At 49.6% G+C, this 17,917-nt stretch overlaps 1 protein-coding gene across 1 annotated transcript; it reads left to right on the top strand.

Moving 5' to 3' along the window:
* The first annotated feature begins 365 nt into the window (after positions 1-365).
* Positions 366-17,404, top strand: PAX6 (paired box 6). Its single transcript, XM_054725214.1, is given in 12 exon segments — positions 366-375; positions 3,869-4,003; positions 4,006-4,073; positions 4,776-4,817; positions 4,912-5,127; positions 5,823-5,988; positions 11,782-11,940; positions 12,417-12,499; positions 12,703-12,853; positions 12,954-13,069; positions 16,251-16,401; positions 17,307-17,404. Coding segments are annotated over 12 exon segments (1,383 nt in total). The 3' UTR covers positions 17,393-17,404.
* The last annotated feature ends 513 nt before the right edge of the window (positions 17,405-17,917 follow it).

Raw genomic sequence — 17,917 nt, 5'->3', positions numbered from 1 at the left:
AAAACCCTAAAGATTCAGAATGCTTCTTCATTGTTGTTCAGATGGAAGACAAAAATTCAAAACAGGGTCATCCTTTCTTCTGATGAAAGGGTTTAATACTTAGGGATTTGGAAGATACAGATAGATGGGGAATACTGGAGTATTTTATTTGTAGATGTTTGCATGCCTGGAAGGTAGAGATGGATGACCCTCAGATAGCTCTAAGGAATTGGGTGGGTTATTTCCGAAAGAACTCCTGTCCTGGCTCCAGGTCATCCTCCATCCAGAGGCAGGCCTACCCCGCCCAGGATTAATGCCTATGTTCTTGCTAACAGAACCCCATATTCGAGCCCCGTGGGATCCCGCGCCCCACAGCCAGCGCCAGCATGCAGAACAGTAAGTGCCTCTAGTCTTTTTCCCCGAGGGGCTGGGGATTCGAGGACCAGTGGGTCAGGGGAGGGGGTCAGCTCTGACCAGGCCACCACGGTAGCAAGGACAAACCCCAGGGACCTAAGGCAGCTGTGCCCCCCTCTGCGCCTGGCAACCTGAGAGGGGAGGGCTTTTGCTCTGCTGTTCTAGCTCCTGGAAAAACAGGAGCTGGGCGCTTCAGAACAGCCCACTCCAGTTTGTGAAGTTGAGGTAGAGAAACCCCATCCCCCCAAATCCTGTAACTCACACCTCCCTCCCCTCCCCTGCCCGGGCTCTGACCCCAGAGAGAGGGGCTGGGCTGAGCAGAGAGGGGCGGAGGCTTCTCCTGGTGGCTTGAGGAGAAGGAGGCCCCTTTGGGCTTAGCCAAGACAGAGGTCTCCTCCGTAGGGGCGGGGTGTGGGGGCTCCCCTCCCCCAGTGCTCCCAGGGCAGCTCCTTCCCTCTCCGCCCCTCTTGGGGCTTAGAGGGCAGGACACCCAAGCCTGCGGTGAGGTGGAGGTGGTAAACTCGACCCTTGGGGCTGTTACTGGGCTCCTGGGTCTGGGAAGAGAGTCGGGCTCCAGCCAAGACTTTGGTGAAGCCCCGCTGCAGCTGTGTGGGTGCTGGTTGTTTCGGGCCCATAGTGCCTCTGATCCCGCCTTTTGAGTTTCCCAGGCGCCCTCTGCCCAGGCCCCCAGGGCCCAGTCCGCCTTCCTGCTCAGTCCAAGCGTGTTGGTACAGAGCAGGGTTCGTCTGGAGTCCGGACCTGGGAGCCTGGAGGCCCAGTGAAGCCCAGGTCCGGGTTGAGGTGCGGAATCTGGACTCGGGTTAAGGGCTCAGCTGTAGGACTGCAGACCAGACGGGTCCCTAGAGCCAGATGCCTCTGTCCTGGAAGCGCTAGCTGCCTCTCGGTGCCTCCGCGGCCGGTGGGCGGAAGCTCGGGAGAGGACGCAAAGGTGGCGAGCTTTAAAGGGGGTTCAGTTGTGCAGAACCTGGCAGGCCCCGGGGCTGGCCCGGGAGGCACCCTTCTGGGCCAGGCGAAGGCTTCTGCCCACCCCTCGGGGCAGCGGGGTTCTCCTCCCGCAGCTCAGTCTCCCCAGCGCTCTCGGCGGCCGGGCTGGGGCGCACAGCGCTGAGCGCTTGCCGCTGCGGCCTGGCTGGCGGGCCCCGAGGGGCGCGGGGTCGCGGGCAGGCCTGCAGGGCTTTGTGCCGCTCGCTCCCGGGTGTGCGCAAGGCGCAGAGCATCCAAATTGACACCATATGTTTTCCTATTAGATGCTTCGTGGTCGAATTCTAGGCGCATAATCATCGCTACTGGGCAAGAGCGCCCGCCGTCCCTAGGGAAGGGACACAATGATTGAGGCTTAACCTCTGAAGGGGAACTTAGCCGCGCTTCCTCGCTGCCATTTCGATGCTGGCAGAGGCGACCTGGCCCTGGCGTCTCCTGGGCGAGCACCAGCCCTAGGTCCCTGTGGAGGTGTCGGGGACGTTATTATTATTATTATTATTATTATTATTATTATATATTTTGAAATGGGGGGGGGAGAGGAAGGTCTAGGATTAGGCGACCTCATATGCCTTGGCATTCAGAGGTTGGGAATCGCCCAGGCTACGCGTGAAGTTTGGAAAGCCTTTCTTGGCCTCTCTCTAGGACAGCATTTCTCTTTCTGGGAAGCTTCCTTTGTCCACAGGGGAAGCCCTGTAGTTGGAGGTTAGACGGGTCCTGCCAAGCAAAGGAAGGATACTTGGGAGAGACCGGAAGCGCGAACTAGGCCTTGCTCTGTTGGGAAAGTGATGTCCCCGAGACGTCCCCACTCCTGCTGCGTCCAGACAGAGCCCAGATCCCCCAAACGCCTGTCACTTCTCATTGAGCTTAGGCTCCGGCCCCCCTCTCGGTGAGGGCCCCCCTCCGCCCCAAGCCTTTGCTACCCTGAACACGCGGCTCCCCTCGAAGGGGGAAACGAGTGCAGTTCAATCTCGTCTGAGTGATCTACAAATAGGGACGGAAAGGGTCGTTTTATCATGGTCCCGTTTGTCGTGACGATGCAATTTCCCGGAGCGGAGCACTGTCACAAAGTGACAAGGCTGCCACAAGCGCCCCGACTGATCTTTTCAATTAGCCTTCCATGCATGATCCGGAGCGACTTCCGCCTATTTCCAGAAATTAAGCTCAAACTTGACGTGCAGCTAGTTTTATTTTAAAGACAAATGTCAGAGAGGCTCATCATATTTTCCCCCCTCTTCTATATTTGGAGCTTATTTATTGCTAAGAAGCTCAGGCTCCTGGAGTCAATTTATCAGAGACTCCCAAGGAGAAGAGAGGAGAGGAGAGGAGAGCTGAGCAGGGAGCCACATCTCCTGGAAGGGCTGCTCTCCAGAGTCGGGGCTGCAGGTTGGAGATTTGTACGGAAGTGGAAACTGTGCTTTGGCTTTATTTGTGTGCCTGTGGTTCCTAGGGAGGGGGCTGCAGAGAAGTGCTAACTTCCTACCCCTGTTCTCTAAGATTAGACAATGGGCGAGGAGGCTGTGAGATAACAAGATAAAGGAGGGATTGCGGGGGGGGGGGCACTGTGTTGTGGTCTCTTCCTTTTCCTTTCGCTTTTTGATTTTGGCTGATATCTGTCCTTGGCTGTGGGGAGAGCTGAGAACAGCAGCGGAAGTAAATCGAGCTGTGGCCGCTGTGAGCAGACGCCCAGCCCTGGCTCCGCTGCCCGCAGCCGGACTACTTCGTGGTTGGAGCAGATCTGGGGCTCTGACCCTCTTGCCTGCGGTAGAGGCGCTGAAACCCAGGTTAGGTTCACTAGCCCCAGATCTGCTGTTCTGGTTCTTCTCTAGTCCTTCCCCTTCTCTTCTCCCACATACGTGCTTTTTAACCCGGGTGCGTGTGCGGTGCCTTCGCCAGAGTTTGGAGTGTGACAGCAAACATTTCTGGACTCAAGCCTCCGTGGAAGCGCTGTAAGGCTGTGGGATTTGCTCTTACAGTCCCAACAACGCGGAGAGCTTGGAGGTTCCGTGGTGTGGGTTCTGGGGAACCACCGTTTGCCAGACACTCAGAAGGGATCTTCGGGGAGATATTTTCAGAGCTGATTGTTTGCACCTTGTGGGTTCAGAGGCTGGTTGAGGTGTTTATGAAGAGGGACAGTGGTCTGGGGACAGGGCTGGGGTGGTGCCGTAGTGAGGTGAGTGTGTTCTTGCTCCTTGGCAGGTGTCTGCCTGTCTGGTGCTTCTGCAGTCCGGTGGGCAAGAGTATGGCTGTGGTTGGGGCTGGGCTGCCCGATGCCCTGCATGGCTGCATGGTCCTGTTGTCATTTTTGATCGATTGCAGGGACCTGATCACCAAGGTTGGCAGGAGTTGGCAGGGAGCTGAGGATGTATTTGGTTGTTTTCTCCTCCTCCTCCTTCCTTCCTTCTCTCTCCTCCTCTCTTCTCTCTTCTCCTCTGCTCTCCCCTCTTTTCCTCTCTTCTCCTCTGCCTTTCCTTAGGTCACAGCGGAGTGAATCAGCTCGGTGGTGTCTTTGTCAACGGGCGGCCACTGCCAGACTCCACCCGGCAGAAGATCGTAGAGCTAGCGCACAGCGGGGCCCGGCCGTGCGACATTTCCCGAATTCTGCAGGTGATCCTCCTGGCGTGCCCCACTCGCCGCCCCTGCGGCCCTCCACTTTCAAGGCCCTCTCTTCATTTCTTACTGTAAATGCTGCTAATTATGGACTCCCCTTCCTCACCCCCCCCCACCCCAGTCCTCATGCCACTCCCCTGTCTTCCCGCTTTCCCCTCTCCTTCCACCATCCTTCCTTATCCCTTTCAACTTGGGTCAGTCACATAACTCATCTGTTAAAAAAAAAAAAGAGTGTGTGAATTAAAAGAAAAAAAACTTTCTCTTTTCACTTGGTAAAAAACATTTACGTTTTTAAATGTACTGTAGTTTATGTGCTAGATTAAGCGGCATAATTTCATCTCCTTCTCTCTCATCCCATGCTTACCTCAGATTTTGAGATATTGGTGTGCATATGATAAACTAAGGAAGCATATATATATTTAAAAAGACAAGTGCTATTTACCTCCCTCCATAGCTCTCATGTACTCAATTGGGTATATTTTTAAAGAAAATATAAGTTTAAATTCAGTTTACTTTCCCCCTTTGCTCATTAAAACATAACACCACTTTAAACATGGTCAGCACACACACACAAATCTGACTTCGTTTTGATGCATCTTCTGGCAGTGTTTAAGAAAACAGTTTTTTTAATTTAAATTAGTTTTTTTTTTAGTTCAAACTGTTTAAAAGTATCATCATATTTGTAGTTTTCAGGGCTACAAATGTAATTTTAAGAAAAAAAAGCTCTCTACAGTAAGTTCTCGTACCATTGAAGGTATATTTTTGTGTTATAGACCCATGCAGATGCAAAAGTCCAAGTGCTGGACAATCAAAACGTAAGCTTGTCATTGTTTAATGCATACTTAAACAATTTTATTTTTGTCTTGAAATTATTAATAATGTGGTTTTCTGTCCACTTCCCCTATGCAGGTATCCAATGGATGTGTGAGTAAAATTCTGGGCAGGTATTACGAGACTGGCTCCATCAGACCCAGGGCAATCGGTGGTAGTAAACCAAGAGTAGCGACTCCAGAAGTTGTAAGCAAAATAGCCCAGTATAAGCGGGAGTGTCCGTCCATCTTTGCTTGGGAAATCCGAGACAGATTACTGTCGGAGGGGGTCTGTACCAACGATAATATACCAAGTGTAAGTTCACTGAGAACACGCCCCTCCCTGCCCTAAGCTCCATTCTCCCTCCTCTTTACCATATCTTTCTTCACCTTCTGCTCTCCTCCCCACCGTGTCTGTCTCTTATCTCCTCTCTGCTCTACCTCCCTGCTCTCTGTACCTGGGGCTGTTGAGAGGAGCATCCTGACCTTTTCTCGACTTTCTGGAAAACGGGAGTCAAGTGTGGGAAGTTGGTCACCTCATTTGCATGCTGCATAGTAGAGGGCGGAGGCACTTGAATGAAGAAGGAAAATTAAAATGAAAACCAGATTCTAACTTTCTCCAAATCCGCCCGCCTGAACATTCCTTCAGGCGTCAAACATCCGTTTCTGCGCTAATATAAAACAAAGTGCAACAAAGCTCTAAATAAGTCTTAAGAATTTTTGGAAATCTTTTAACAAAGTAAAGCAGCTATGTGATCGGTCACCAGAGACCCCCTCATCCACCAGTTCTGACCCAACTCAGTTTCCATGCCCAAAGTGATGGCTGTCATTCTGTCCATCATGTCCTTGCAAATCAGCCTACACTGTCCCATGATGGTTGGGAGTTTTTTTTTTAGATGTGTTAAGAGTTGCTCTTTAAGGGGGTGGGTGTGTTGAGATGGGGATTTAAGACAGAGTGACCTTGTTTTTAGGAGACACTACCATTTGGTTTGATTTGGGTTTGATTTGCAGGTGTCATCAATAAACAGAGTTCTCCGCAACCTGGCTAGCGAAAAGCAACAGATGGGCGCAGACGGCATGTATGATAAACTAAGGATGTTGAATGGGCAGACCGGAAGCTGGGGCACCCGCCCGGGTTGGTATCCAGGGACTTCAGTGCCAGGGCAACCTACCCAAGGTAAAAACTCAAGCAACTATCTAAACTCTCTGTATAAGCAGCCCATAGTCTTCTCCCCAACCTCTCCCTCTCTGGGCTTCTGTGCTTAGAGGATGCAGTGGGGTGGGTGACTCTTCAAAGGCTTGGGACACATTGCTTGCACTGTATGTAGGTGGTGTTTATGGAACTCTCTGGTTGGCCTGGGAATGGAAGGGCTATGTCAGGAGTAATATGAATGTGGCTGGTGTGTACATGTGTGTTATGGGCAGGAGTATGTGCGTGTGTGTAAGAACTAGCTTCGTGGTACCCTATTCAAAGTTGCCATTCAAATGCACAGAAAGTCCCTTTGCTGTAGAAGTGAGACAGGTTAACACTGACAGGCTGTGAGGTAAACATAATTGTATCATTTTGCTTTCTGCCATAATTGACAGATTATGTGACTACGAGTAGGGTTCAAATGCGAGAGGGTGAGCAGAGAGACGCATGGTCGAGTGGAGAATGGGGCATTGGAAGTGGTGGTCTCCCAACTAAAACACGCCCCCCCCCACTCTCTCCAACCTTCTGGGCCCCCAGTTCTCACTCTCTGTGGGTGGCGACTGCTGAGAAGGGTGGAGTGACAATAGTGTGAGCCAGACTTGGGGTGCCCGGGTCTGGGAGAAGAGATGGGATCTGGATCATTCCAGCATGTGTGAGAAGGGATGAAGGAAGAGGAGCAGATAGGGGTGGGGTGGGGCCCGTTGGCTCTCTCCTTCCCTCCACACGCAGAGGTAGCTTGGTCAAGAATAGGAAACAGTTTCCTGGGAAGATTAATCGGTATTTGTTGTCCTGGTGACAAGGAGATAATATGCGAGATAATGGGACGTGGCGGCTCACTCCCCGGAGCACGACGAAGCCTGGGGGGCTTCTGGTTAGTGGGGGCGGCGCAGGGCGCTGACGGGACTTGCCCGCGCGACCGTGCGCTCTCAAGGCCGCTGTGGGTGCCCGGCGCCTCCACGGAGCCGGACTAGAGAAGGGAAAATCGGTAACAGTATGCGAAATAACTGGTACAAAGGATGCTTCTGTCACTCCCAAGAATTTGTTATGGGAACAATCCTGTCGCTCTGTAATTGCTCATTAGAGAACGTTTTGTTTCTCATTAAGGCGACATGAATAAGCGTCTAGTTGAAGGAGACAGCTGTAGAAATGTTCCACAAGAGACCCCTGGACACGATTCGGCACCAATTGCCAATTAGACATGTCAGTTTTAAGAGCAGAAAACAATATAGGACGGACACTGGGAAGATAGGGAGCAAAGCGCTCGGTCCGGGTTTCCCAGCGCGGCGCCCGGCCGGCCAGAGCTTCCCGGTGCGCGGAGCTGGGCGACCCGCCCGCCGGGTCCCCGGATCGCCCCAACCCGCAGCCTCCCGCAGCTCGGCAGGCACACCTGAGGAGTTGCCTGCAGGCCCAGGCCCAGGCCCGCTCTGGCCTCTGCCGAGGACGAGGCACTGACATGGTTAAGTGGGGACCACCACACCCTCCCTTGACCTTTGAAACTAGGAGTCCCACGTGCGCCCAGCGGACACATTCCAGGGAAGGCGCACTTCACTCGCCACAGCGCCTGCCCACCAGCTTCCCAGCAGTCCCAGGCCTCTAGCCCACTGGGTCCCAGAAGCTGATCCCCCCGCCTCCGCGCTGGCCCCTCGGCTCTAGGGCTCCCGTAGCTCGGGGCCTACAGCGTGGAACCCCCTCCTGCTTCCTGGAGCCCCGACAGAAGCCGAGGGCTGCAGCTTTGCTGGCCCCACCGCTTCCCCACGCGTGCTCCCCAGGACCGGCACCGCTTAGGGCAGCTTTTTGTCCCGGGGAGCGCGAGGGCGGGAAGCGATCGCCTCACCCCGGGGACCTGGTGGTGCTGATTGGGGCGGGAGGTGGCGCTCCTTCAGGAACTTGGAACTTTTCGCAGGGAGTTGCTAGAGAATCCCGCGAACCACCTGCCAGTCCCCCTCCTGCTCCCCGCACAGAACCCGCTTCTGTGCCCCGGATCCCGGCGCGGACCGCGGCTCCGGCTGCGCGGGGAGCACGCGTCTCGCGCACCCGAGAGCGTGGGAGCCCCGCGCGCGCGGGCGGGGGGGGGGGGCGCGGGGCGCTGGGGGAGAGCTTGGGCGGAGGCCTGGGGGGATCTTCAGACTTCTTGGCGTTAACAAGGATCCCCTCCCGCAGTGGCCCCCTTCCCTGGGCCTGGGAACCGTTTTGGGGGGCTTTTAAAGAGTCCCTTACTCCGAAAGCACAAGGCGAGGTTAAGTCTCAGAGGGAGACAAATATGGTTTCCATCTGATGGACGCCACGCGGCAGTGGATGAAATCCTGACGACGTGGGCTGACAAGAGACAACTCTATCCGGGCCCCCATTCTCCGGCGATTTGGGTTTTAGGGATCACGAGACACTTTTTCTTATCTCCTCCCCTAACCCCCACCCCCCCCCCCACCCCCAAAACCCAGGCCCTCTATAGGATTTAGTCAGTCTCTTTTTCAACAGATGCTACAATGTTTTGATCCGGGCTCCCGAGCTGAAAAGGTGCCGCAACCGGGTTGCTATCTTTTCTTGCTTGTTTTCCGCCTCACTGATTAAGACACTAAGAAACCAAGGAATGATTTTATTTCCCAGCGTCCTTCCCCCCCCCCCCCACCTCCCTTCTCCTTCCAGAAAACAAATCCTGTCCCCAGCGTCCGATGGTCCTGGGGCTGGGATAATGGGAGGCGCTTTCACTGGCCTTCTCACGGATTAGGCTGGAAGGTGGACGGCGCCCAGCCCATTGAAGGCGCCTTCCCTGCGCTCGGAGGGGGCGCCTTTTAAAGAAGATATCTTAATTGTTTGCCACTTAGGTTTATCATATGGGGAATTTGAGATCCAACTTCTAGTTTCATTTTGTGAAAAGCTTGAAGAGAGGAAGGCAAATCCACTAAAGAAAAAGGGAGGGAGGGAGCAATCTAAGAGTGACGGCTCTGTCACCGCCTGGCTAGAACAGTTGCTACTATGAAAGTAATAATAATAAAAATTTAAAAAAAAAATGCTTTCAGGGGTGCAGGCTCGCTCCGCTACGAGGAGTCACAGAGGGGTGCTACAGCCACGGGTTTCTCCTGACCCGCTTCTAATTCCACTCTCCCCCCCCCAAAGAAGTTTAAAATCCAGCCCCCCCTCATCTCCGTTGACTTTCCTCTCCTTAAATGTCAGTTCTCAAGTCAGTTGTGTGCCTGCGTTTGTGTGAGTGTGTGAGGGGAGGGGGAGGGGGAGAGGAAGGGGAAGGAAAGCGTGGGCAAATGTCCATGTTTTAAAATTAGGGAGATGTCAGAGGAGCAAAGGAGAGCAGAGAATGCTATCAGTGAGGGTCTTCTGAGAGAGACCAGGCAGCTTTGTTTAATTGGCAAGATCGAATGTGCCAGAAAAAGGACGGGGATGGGGCCTCCGGGAAGGCATGACGGATCACCCCTGCGAGATGGGATTGTGGTCTCCTCAGGGCCGTGTCCCTAAACGTCCGATGGTCAGTTTTTGTTTGTGTTTTCCTAAAGCAATACCCTAGGAGCCTGTCTAGGTGGCCCAAAAGGACTATTGCGAAAGTCCCCCTCATTCACTGAACCCCCAAGTAAGGGCGGCTCTTCATTTCTTTCCCTGAAAACAAAAACAAAACAAAACACTTTGCTAAGTCCCTCAGAAACCTGGGGCAGTAAATTAGCGAAGGCGTGCTGGCGTGGGCGAGTCTCCCCCGCGCTAAGCAGCGCCCCCCACTCCGCCTTTCTGAGACCGCACAAGACCACCCTAAGTAGTGCCTCGGCCTGTGACTAATTGTCTTTCCCCCTTATCTTCCCTTTCCTCTTCCTCTCCTCTCTCCTTCCACCTTCTTATCTCCTTTTCCTCTCAGCACTCTTTTCTGTCTTTCTTACACCTTTCTTCCTCCATCTGCCTCCCCTCTTTCCTGTCCCCCACCAATCCGGCCCCATCTTTCCTCCGGGCTCTCACCCCTATCCCCCCCTCCCCCAACCCTGGTCTCTATCATCCCTGATTGTCGGCTCCCCCCACCACCACCACGCCCTCTAGTCCCCATCCACCCTCCCTGCCTCCCCCACTCCATGCGCTGGCCCCCCATCCACCTTCCACCACTCCCCCCCCCCCCCGGCCCCCCAGCCAAGCCCCTAAATAGCATTGAGGCGCCCGCTCTCCGGACAGTGATTAATGATAGCGGAGCAGAGGGGTTAACACACTTCACTGAAAAGTCTGTTGACTGGGCTTCTTGTAACACAATGTGGCCCGCTGCACGCCTCAAGAGAATCCTTTTGTTGTCCGCGCTCATTGTGGCCTCAAAATTCTGCCCACGAAAGTTTGCCAGCGCTCCTGCCCCAGGAGTTTAATAGTTTCCCTTACTTGCGGGGCATTGTGCGGCGCTGAAAAGCAGCCCCTCGCTATTCAAGTGTTGGTGGTCATCTCAATAGATCTCCGAGGGCCCATATGGTGGCCAGTGCCGATGAATCCGCCTGTTTAAATGGGAGAGAAAGTTGGGGTTTTAAAACATTTCAAAGTTCCTGAAAGGATCCCACTAGATCCTGTCACAATTCCCTGAACTCTTTGAAGGCGATGCCCATTGTCTCCCGATTATAAATGATATTCCTGGCCAAGTCGATTCCCACCAAGGCTCCCTAGAGGCCCCTCCCCCCTACTGGCCAAGTTTCTAGGTCAGCCCCTGTTGGTGTCCCTTGGGGGGCCTCAGGACCCAAGACCCAGGACCCAGCTTGCAGGCCCAGTCAGGGCTGAGTGCTTCCCTTCAGACAGGCTGTGGCCTCCTGGGCAAGGCGCAAGACAGGAGACAGCTAGCTCAAGTGCACATCTTGCCCTCCAAGCAACAAGGGAAAACAATAAAACTTTCCCCTGTTTAATGATAGAAATTACATTAAAAGTGGTGGAAATGCCCTAATTAAAAATGTACCACTTAAATGATGTGCCAAGGATTCAGCTGCAGCCTAGAATACTTAGCTAGTTAGTGAACTCTCTACTATTTCTTTTTTTAAATTACACGTTAAAAATTTAAAAGAAACCTTACTTTTCTCTGGTGCAACACATTACAAAGAATGGACAGTCCTTTTATCTAAATATAAAATTCGATTTTCAGCAATTATAGCCTGTTCTTGGTGATGATATAATTACAGCTGTGCTCGTAATAGGTGTCAAGGCAAAGCGCACTCATACAATAGTTGAATAAAACTGCAGAACAATGCGAGTATTTCTAAATTCACAACCTTTAAAATGAAATTGACTGTGCAGAATTAAAATAAAAACTAGATAAATATTTTTTTAAAAAGATTACAAGCTTGGTTTGGTTTCTTAATAGCATTTTCTACAAACCTATCAACATCTAATTGATTAGATAGGAATTACTGATTATAGATCAGCTGAAATCTTGAACATCACTCTTCTATTTTCCCAACACAGCCATAGGTAAATAGATTCTGTAGGGAAAGGTAACTAACTGGTTGAGGCATTTGGGGAGTCAAGTTTAGTTATGAAAGATCATTTTAATTGGAAACATTAGCACTTATTTTGTCATTCGAAGAAATGTTACTCTTTAAGTATATTGTATGGTCGGGCTCATCTGGATAAAAACAGAAAGGAAAAAAAAAAGGTCAGGTAATGTATGTCTAAAATGCCTGTTATTAAAAAGAAACATCCCTTGGGAATGTTTTCATAAGACTGTCTGAATATACAGCTCTTGGAGTTTGTGGCTATACCAGACCCTTTGGAGGCCCCAAGTTATTCCAAATTTCTCATACTGTCCTATTCTTTTTGTTCCAGATGGCTGCCAGCAACAGGAAGGAGGGGGAGAGAATACTAACTCCATCAGTTCCAATGGAGAAGATTCAGATGAAGCCCAAATGCGACTTCAGCTGAAGCGGAAGCTACAAAGAAATAGAACATCCTTTACCCAAGAGCAAATTGAGGCCCTGGAGAAAGGTGATGGAGTTTTTCAAAGTAGAGAAGCAGTAAATCAAAGTAAATGCCACATCTTCAGTACAAAGAGCTAAATTTAGCCAGGGCCCTTTGCATAGAGGACTGAAAAGATTTCTCTTTTCTTTTTGTCTCTTTATTTATTTATTTTTTTTTCTGGGCATCTTTTCAGTGTGTGTGTGTGTGTGTGTGTGTGTGTGTGTGTGTGTGTTTTCTTCTTTTCATGTACCAGTAATTCAAAGACTAAAAGTCTGACTTCTCATACTGAAAAAAAAATGATGATTTGGCTAATTCAGGCCACAGAAGAGTCCTTGAATGAATGTCATTCCAAAGAGAATTTAACTTGGTTCTGGTGGGATAGTTCTTCCAACAGCAGTAGCATTTTAAAAGGAATTGGTTGGAAGTGGGAACCAGTTGGATTCAGGATGTGGTTGACATGTTATGTGTAGTTCTGGCACAACAAAGAAAACTTACTCTTTCAGAGTTTGAGAGGACCCATTACCCAGATGTGTTTGCCAGAGAAAGACTAGCGGCCAAAATAGATCTACCTGAAGCAAGAATACAGGTACCCAGTTACCCTGTGGTTTCATGCTTTGTTACTCAAACCATTTGCCTTTTCTAGAGACAAAGGTGCTTCTAATGAACTTCATTCATTTATGTAAATGGTAACAGATTCAGTGTGCTGAATACTTTGCCACCATTGGGGGGAGGGGCACAGCGGAAATGCCGGAGGTGGGTGCGGGGCTAACCTGTTCTGTCTGATTTCAGGTATGGTTTTCTAATCGAAGGGCCAAATGGAGAAGGGAAGAAAAACTGAGGAATCAGAGAAGACAGGCCAGCAACACACCTAGTCATATTCCTATCAGCAGTAGTTTCAGCACCAGTGTCTACCAACCAATCCCACAACCCACCACGCCTGGTAATGTGAAGTGTTAATACTACTAAGAAATGTGTTTAAACCCGCTCGCCCTGGGCTCTGACTCTCACCGTGACTGTTGGTTGTGTCTCTTTCCCTGCAGTTTCCTCCTTCACATCGGGCTCCATGTTGGGCCGAACAGACACAGCCCTCACCAACACGTACAGCGCTCTGCCACCCATGCCCAGCTTCACCATGGCCAATAACCTGCCTATGCAAGTGAGTGAGGCCTGTAGCTGCCTGCTTAGCGGGGGTGGGGAGGGGGTCAGGGCCTGCGGACTTCCCTGGCCTTGTACGCCCCCTTGGGAGCCTTTCTCACTACAGTAATTGGCTTGCCCAGTCTCGTCTGAGATGAAAACAGTCAATCCAGCTTTTAGTTGATTGATTGATTCATGCCCTTAAAAAATATAAAAACCTGATGTTCAGTCAAGTTTATCTGCTTGTTGCTCACAGAGGACGTTAGCTTGATAATGGTGAGTGGGAAGGAGGCATGTTTTGGATGTCAGTGAAACTTGTCCTGGAAAATGGAAATAATGCTGGCACATTATCAGATAGTAAGGGGTTGGAAATAAAATTGGGGTTCATGTTAATGTGTTCATATAATAGACTAGAGGCCCGGTGCATGCCATTCGTGCACTGGTGTGGGGGGGGTGTCCCTCAGCCCAGCCTGTGCTCTCTCGCAGTCCAGGACCCCTTGGGGGATGTCCGACTGCCAGCTTAGGCCTGCTCCCCACATGAGGGGATGTCTGTCTGCTGTGGAAGTGGGGGAGGCTCCCGCCACTGCCTCTGCGCTCGCCAGCCATGAGCCCAGCTTCTGGCTGAGCAGTGCTCTCCCTGTGGGAGCACACTGACCACCAGGGGGCAGCTCCTGCATTGAGCATCTGCTCCCTGGTGGTCAGTGCATGTCATAGCAACCAGTCGTTCTGCTGTTCAGTTGATTTGCATATTAGGGTTTTATTATATAGGATATACAATCTGTGTATGCATTTTGGACATATGTGATAAACTAGTGAGGAAGATAAAATGGGCCAGAAATGGGATTCATATTTGCATAGTGATATATGCTTAATATAGAGAAACAGCTAGTTTTCTTTGTACATCTTACAATAAAGAAAAGACATAGAAGGTATTGACTAGAAATTTAGTGTGTCTTTGCTGAGAATTATGTGATGAGTTTGTGGCACTCCAAGCTGCCTGGGTTGATGCTATTTACTTGGTATAACAACCTGTCCCTACCTACTCTCAATTCTGTCCCAAATATTTATCAGCTCCTACACATGCTAGACCCTGAACCAGGTTAAGCCTTTATGATGGAAGTTATACAGTGCAGGTGGGATGTACTAGAACTTTGCAGCTGATTGGATTCTGGATGGGGGGAAATACTGGCCTTCTGGTGGGCCCTCTGCAGTGACTTTCCTAGGACTCCTGCCTGTGCAACAATTACAGATGCCCATGGTGTGAGATTGGCCAGCATGAGCCCCTTCTGGAACCAGTTCTGTGGTTACAGAGTGTTTATTCTCCACTGAATATCTTTTGCTGGGTTTCTAATCCAAATAACAGCAAAATAAGTGTTTCACAGTCTTCAGACCAGTACAGGAGCAGCTAGATAAGCAACTTCAGAAGAATTATTTCCATGTTTACTTTTATTGCACCTGGATATTATTGGCCATAGTGCAATTATTGTAAATTAAAGGATTAACAGCCCATTAGTTGGTGTTACTACAACTGCCTTGGAATTTTCCAGAAGTCCGATTGCCTGGAGGAAGTGATTTTGGGAATTAGAAACAAATGCAAGCTGAAATTCTGGCAAGGCCCTCAAGGCCTGCTTGCTTCTTTGAAACTGCTTGTTAGCAGTCATCCTCTGACTTTAGTAAGGCCACTGAGTAGCTTGTTCAGTTTTGTAAATTGTAGCAACATCTAGGTTTCTGTGAAGATAACCAAATGTGTACAAGGGAAAGCAATGGAAACAAACAGGTGCTGCTATTCTATTAGGGTTGTTTCCACATGTACATTGGCATGGGTCAATTGATTTCACTGACTTAAAAAAAAAATTACACAACCTATGCAACCCAAAATATACATGCATCCATAAAGCCTAAAGAAAATAACAATATCGGTGATTCTGTTCAGAGAAAATTACTCTTTGAATTTTGGAGCCGGAGCAGGGGTTGCTGGTGTATGTGGGAAGCTAGTCTGTCTGTCCATCACTTCATCATGTTGACCAAAATCTTCCACCATTTTACAAAAAGATTGGGTGTCCTCCTCTGAATCTTCTTTAATGTGTCAGGCTCTCTGAGCCTGTGGATGTCGCAATGCTAAACATTTCTATAGTTCGCAGAGCACAGTAGTACTATCATCTTCTCCCTGGTTTCTGACATCATGCTTCTGTTAATTCATCCTAAGTTGTCTGTCCGTGAGAGTTCACGAGTTTTGCCCCAGTTCTGTGTATTTCTCATTTAGTTAGGAGAAAGGCTCATCTCTTCTATAGCGCCATTGTACACATTTAGAGGGTAGCAATGCAATTTTAAGGACAAAACCCAGGCTGGGTTGGTTTGTGGGTCTACAAGGAAGTTTCAGCTAATTCTCAGGATGGGGCTAGGTATTTACTGACACTTCTAACCACTTTAATATGAGATCATGACTGATCTGTCTCTTCAAAGAATCTTTAATCCCATGAGTCCAGCCATGAAAGGCTCCCAAAGTCCCCAAACCCAAATTTATAGAGAGCTCCTCCCACTGCTCACTGCCTCACAGCTTGAGATATGGGATTTGGGGGGTCACTGGGTTCTCAAATAGATTGGATTTACAGAAGAAGGGATGTGTTTTAATGAAAGTCTTCATGCCATAGCTTCTCTAAAGATGTCAGCAGAGATCCAAGATAAAAATGGACAAAAGTCCTATTAATTTTATGGGTAGTGCCACCATCTACCTGGGCAGTTGCCTAAATTTGTAGTACATTTATTTATTTAAAATATTGTTATTGATCTCAGAGATGAAGAGAGAAGGAGAGAGAGGCAGAAACATCAACGATGAGAGAGAATCATTGACTGGCTGCTTCCTGCATGCCCCACACTGGGGATCCAGCCTGCAACCCTGGGCATGTGCCCCTACCGGGAATTGAACCATGACCTTCTGGTTCATAGGCTGACACTCAACCACTGAGCTGGGTTGTCGTACTTTTAGAAGTTTGTTGTGTAGGCAGTTTTACTCTAGCAGTGGCCAATGGAAGGACTAGTTGGAGGCCTGATCTTGAGCTCCCACATGGAATTTTCCAGTTCTTTACATGAGGACGTCTTCAATGGTCAGGGCTGTTGGCAGAGTTTCTGGGGAGGAGGGAGCTTGGGGATGTGGCTGTGTGATGTGTTTCTCTGTAACCACAGGTTTGTCTCTCTCCTCTCAGCCCCCAGTCCCCAGCCAGACGTCCTCGTACTCCTGCATGCTGCCTACCAGCCCTTCGGTGAATGGGCGGAGTTATGATACCTATACCCCCCCACATATGCAGACACACATGAACAGTCAGCCAATGGGCACCTCGGGCACCACTTCCACAGGTGAGCCGCTGCTCCGCAGGCTGCGCAGAGGTGGCCTTAGGAGCTTCTTTTGCCAGTGATCTCCCTTCACTCAAAGTTGACCTAAAGAAAACACACACACACACACACACACACACACAAAACCAACCTCCTGGCCTTGTGTGATCGTGTGTTTAACTCTTTATTGCTCGCCTTTCTGGGGAAAAGTGATTGAAAAGGGAAATTCAGCCAATCTAGTTAGTAACTTGACACCATACAGACAGAAAGCAAAGTTGTTCTTCCTGAGGTTGTCTGCAAAGCCAAGGCCCGAGAATGGAAGGTTTCGGAGGGCTCCCTGAGCTGCACGGTGAGAACTTACTGGAAGATTTCTCTCCCCGCTAGCTCCTCTGTGCTTCTCATTGCAGCTGAAGTACCACATTGGTTTTCCAGAGATAGTTTTATCACGAAGTTCCGAACATACAAACCCATGGGGGCGTTTTTTTTTTCCTCTTGCATAGGGCAGTGGTCGGCAAACTGCGGCTCGCGAGCCACATGCGGCTCTTTGGCCCCTTGAGTGTGGCTCTTCCACAAAATACCACGTGCGGGCGCGCACGTACAGCGCAATTGAAACTTGGTGGCCCATGCGCAGAAGTCGGTTTTCGGCTCTCAAAAGAAATTTCAACCGTTGTACTGTTGATACTCGGCTCTGTTGACTAAGGAGTTTGCCGACCACTGGCCTAGGGGACTTGGGACTCCATAAGGGTGTGTAAAATGTTATGTGGCTTCTGAAACTGCTACTTTGGTTTGTAACACTTCAAGATATATAAAAATACAGTAAAAATGTTAGAATGCATTAGAGCTCATTGTTTTAAACTATGAAGTCATACTCCTTGCCTGTCTCTCGAAGGGAATATCTACATGGCTATTTTTTTTCCATCCACTTCTAGGACTCATTTCCCCTGGTGTGTCAGTTCCAGTTCAAGTTCCTGGAAGTGAACCTGATATGTCTCAATATTGGCCAAGATTACAGTAAAAGAAAAAAAAAGAGAGAGAAAGAGAAAAAATATATCGTGTTAATTCAGTCAGTGACTATGTGGACACGGTTGGGCGTTCAGAAAGGAAAGGAAAATGGCTGTTAGTAGCACTTCAGTTCTGCGATTGTGTCCCGTGTTGAACCACTGGGGCGTGGACTTGGAACAAGGACCTTTGTATACAGAAGGCACAAGATCGGTTGGAACAAATCTTCATTTTGGTATCCAAACTTTTATTCATTTTGGTGTATTATTTGTAAATGGGCATTTGTATGTTATAATGAAAAAAAGAACAACATAGACTGGATGGACGTTTGATCTGTGCTGGTCATGAAGTTGTTTTTTTGTTTTTTTTTTTTTAAAGGAAACCATGATCAACAAGCTTTGCCATGAATTTAAGAGTTTTATCGAGATATATCGAATACTTCTACCCATCTGTTCATAGTTTATGGACTGAGGTTCCAAGTTTGTATCATTCCTTTGCATATAATTAAACCTGGAACAAAATGCACTAGATTTATGTAAGA

Source organism: Eptesicus fuscus, chromosome 13 (assembly GCF_027574615.1).
Source record: "Eptesicus fuscus isolate TK198812 chromosome 13, DD_ASM_mEF_20220401, whole genome shotgun sequence".
NCBI lineage: Eukaryota > Metazoa > Chordata > Mammalia > Chiroptera > Vespertilionidae > Eptesicus > Eptesicus fuscus.
This window is presented reverse-complemented; position numbering and strand designations above follow the sequence as displayed.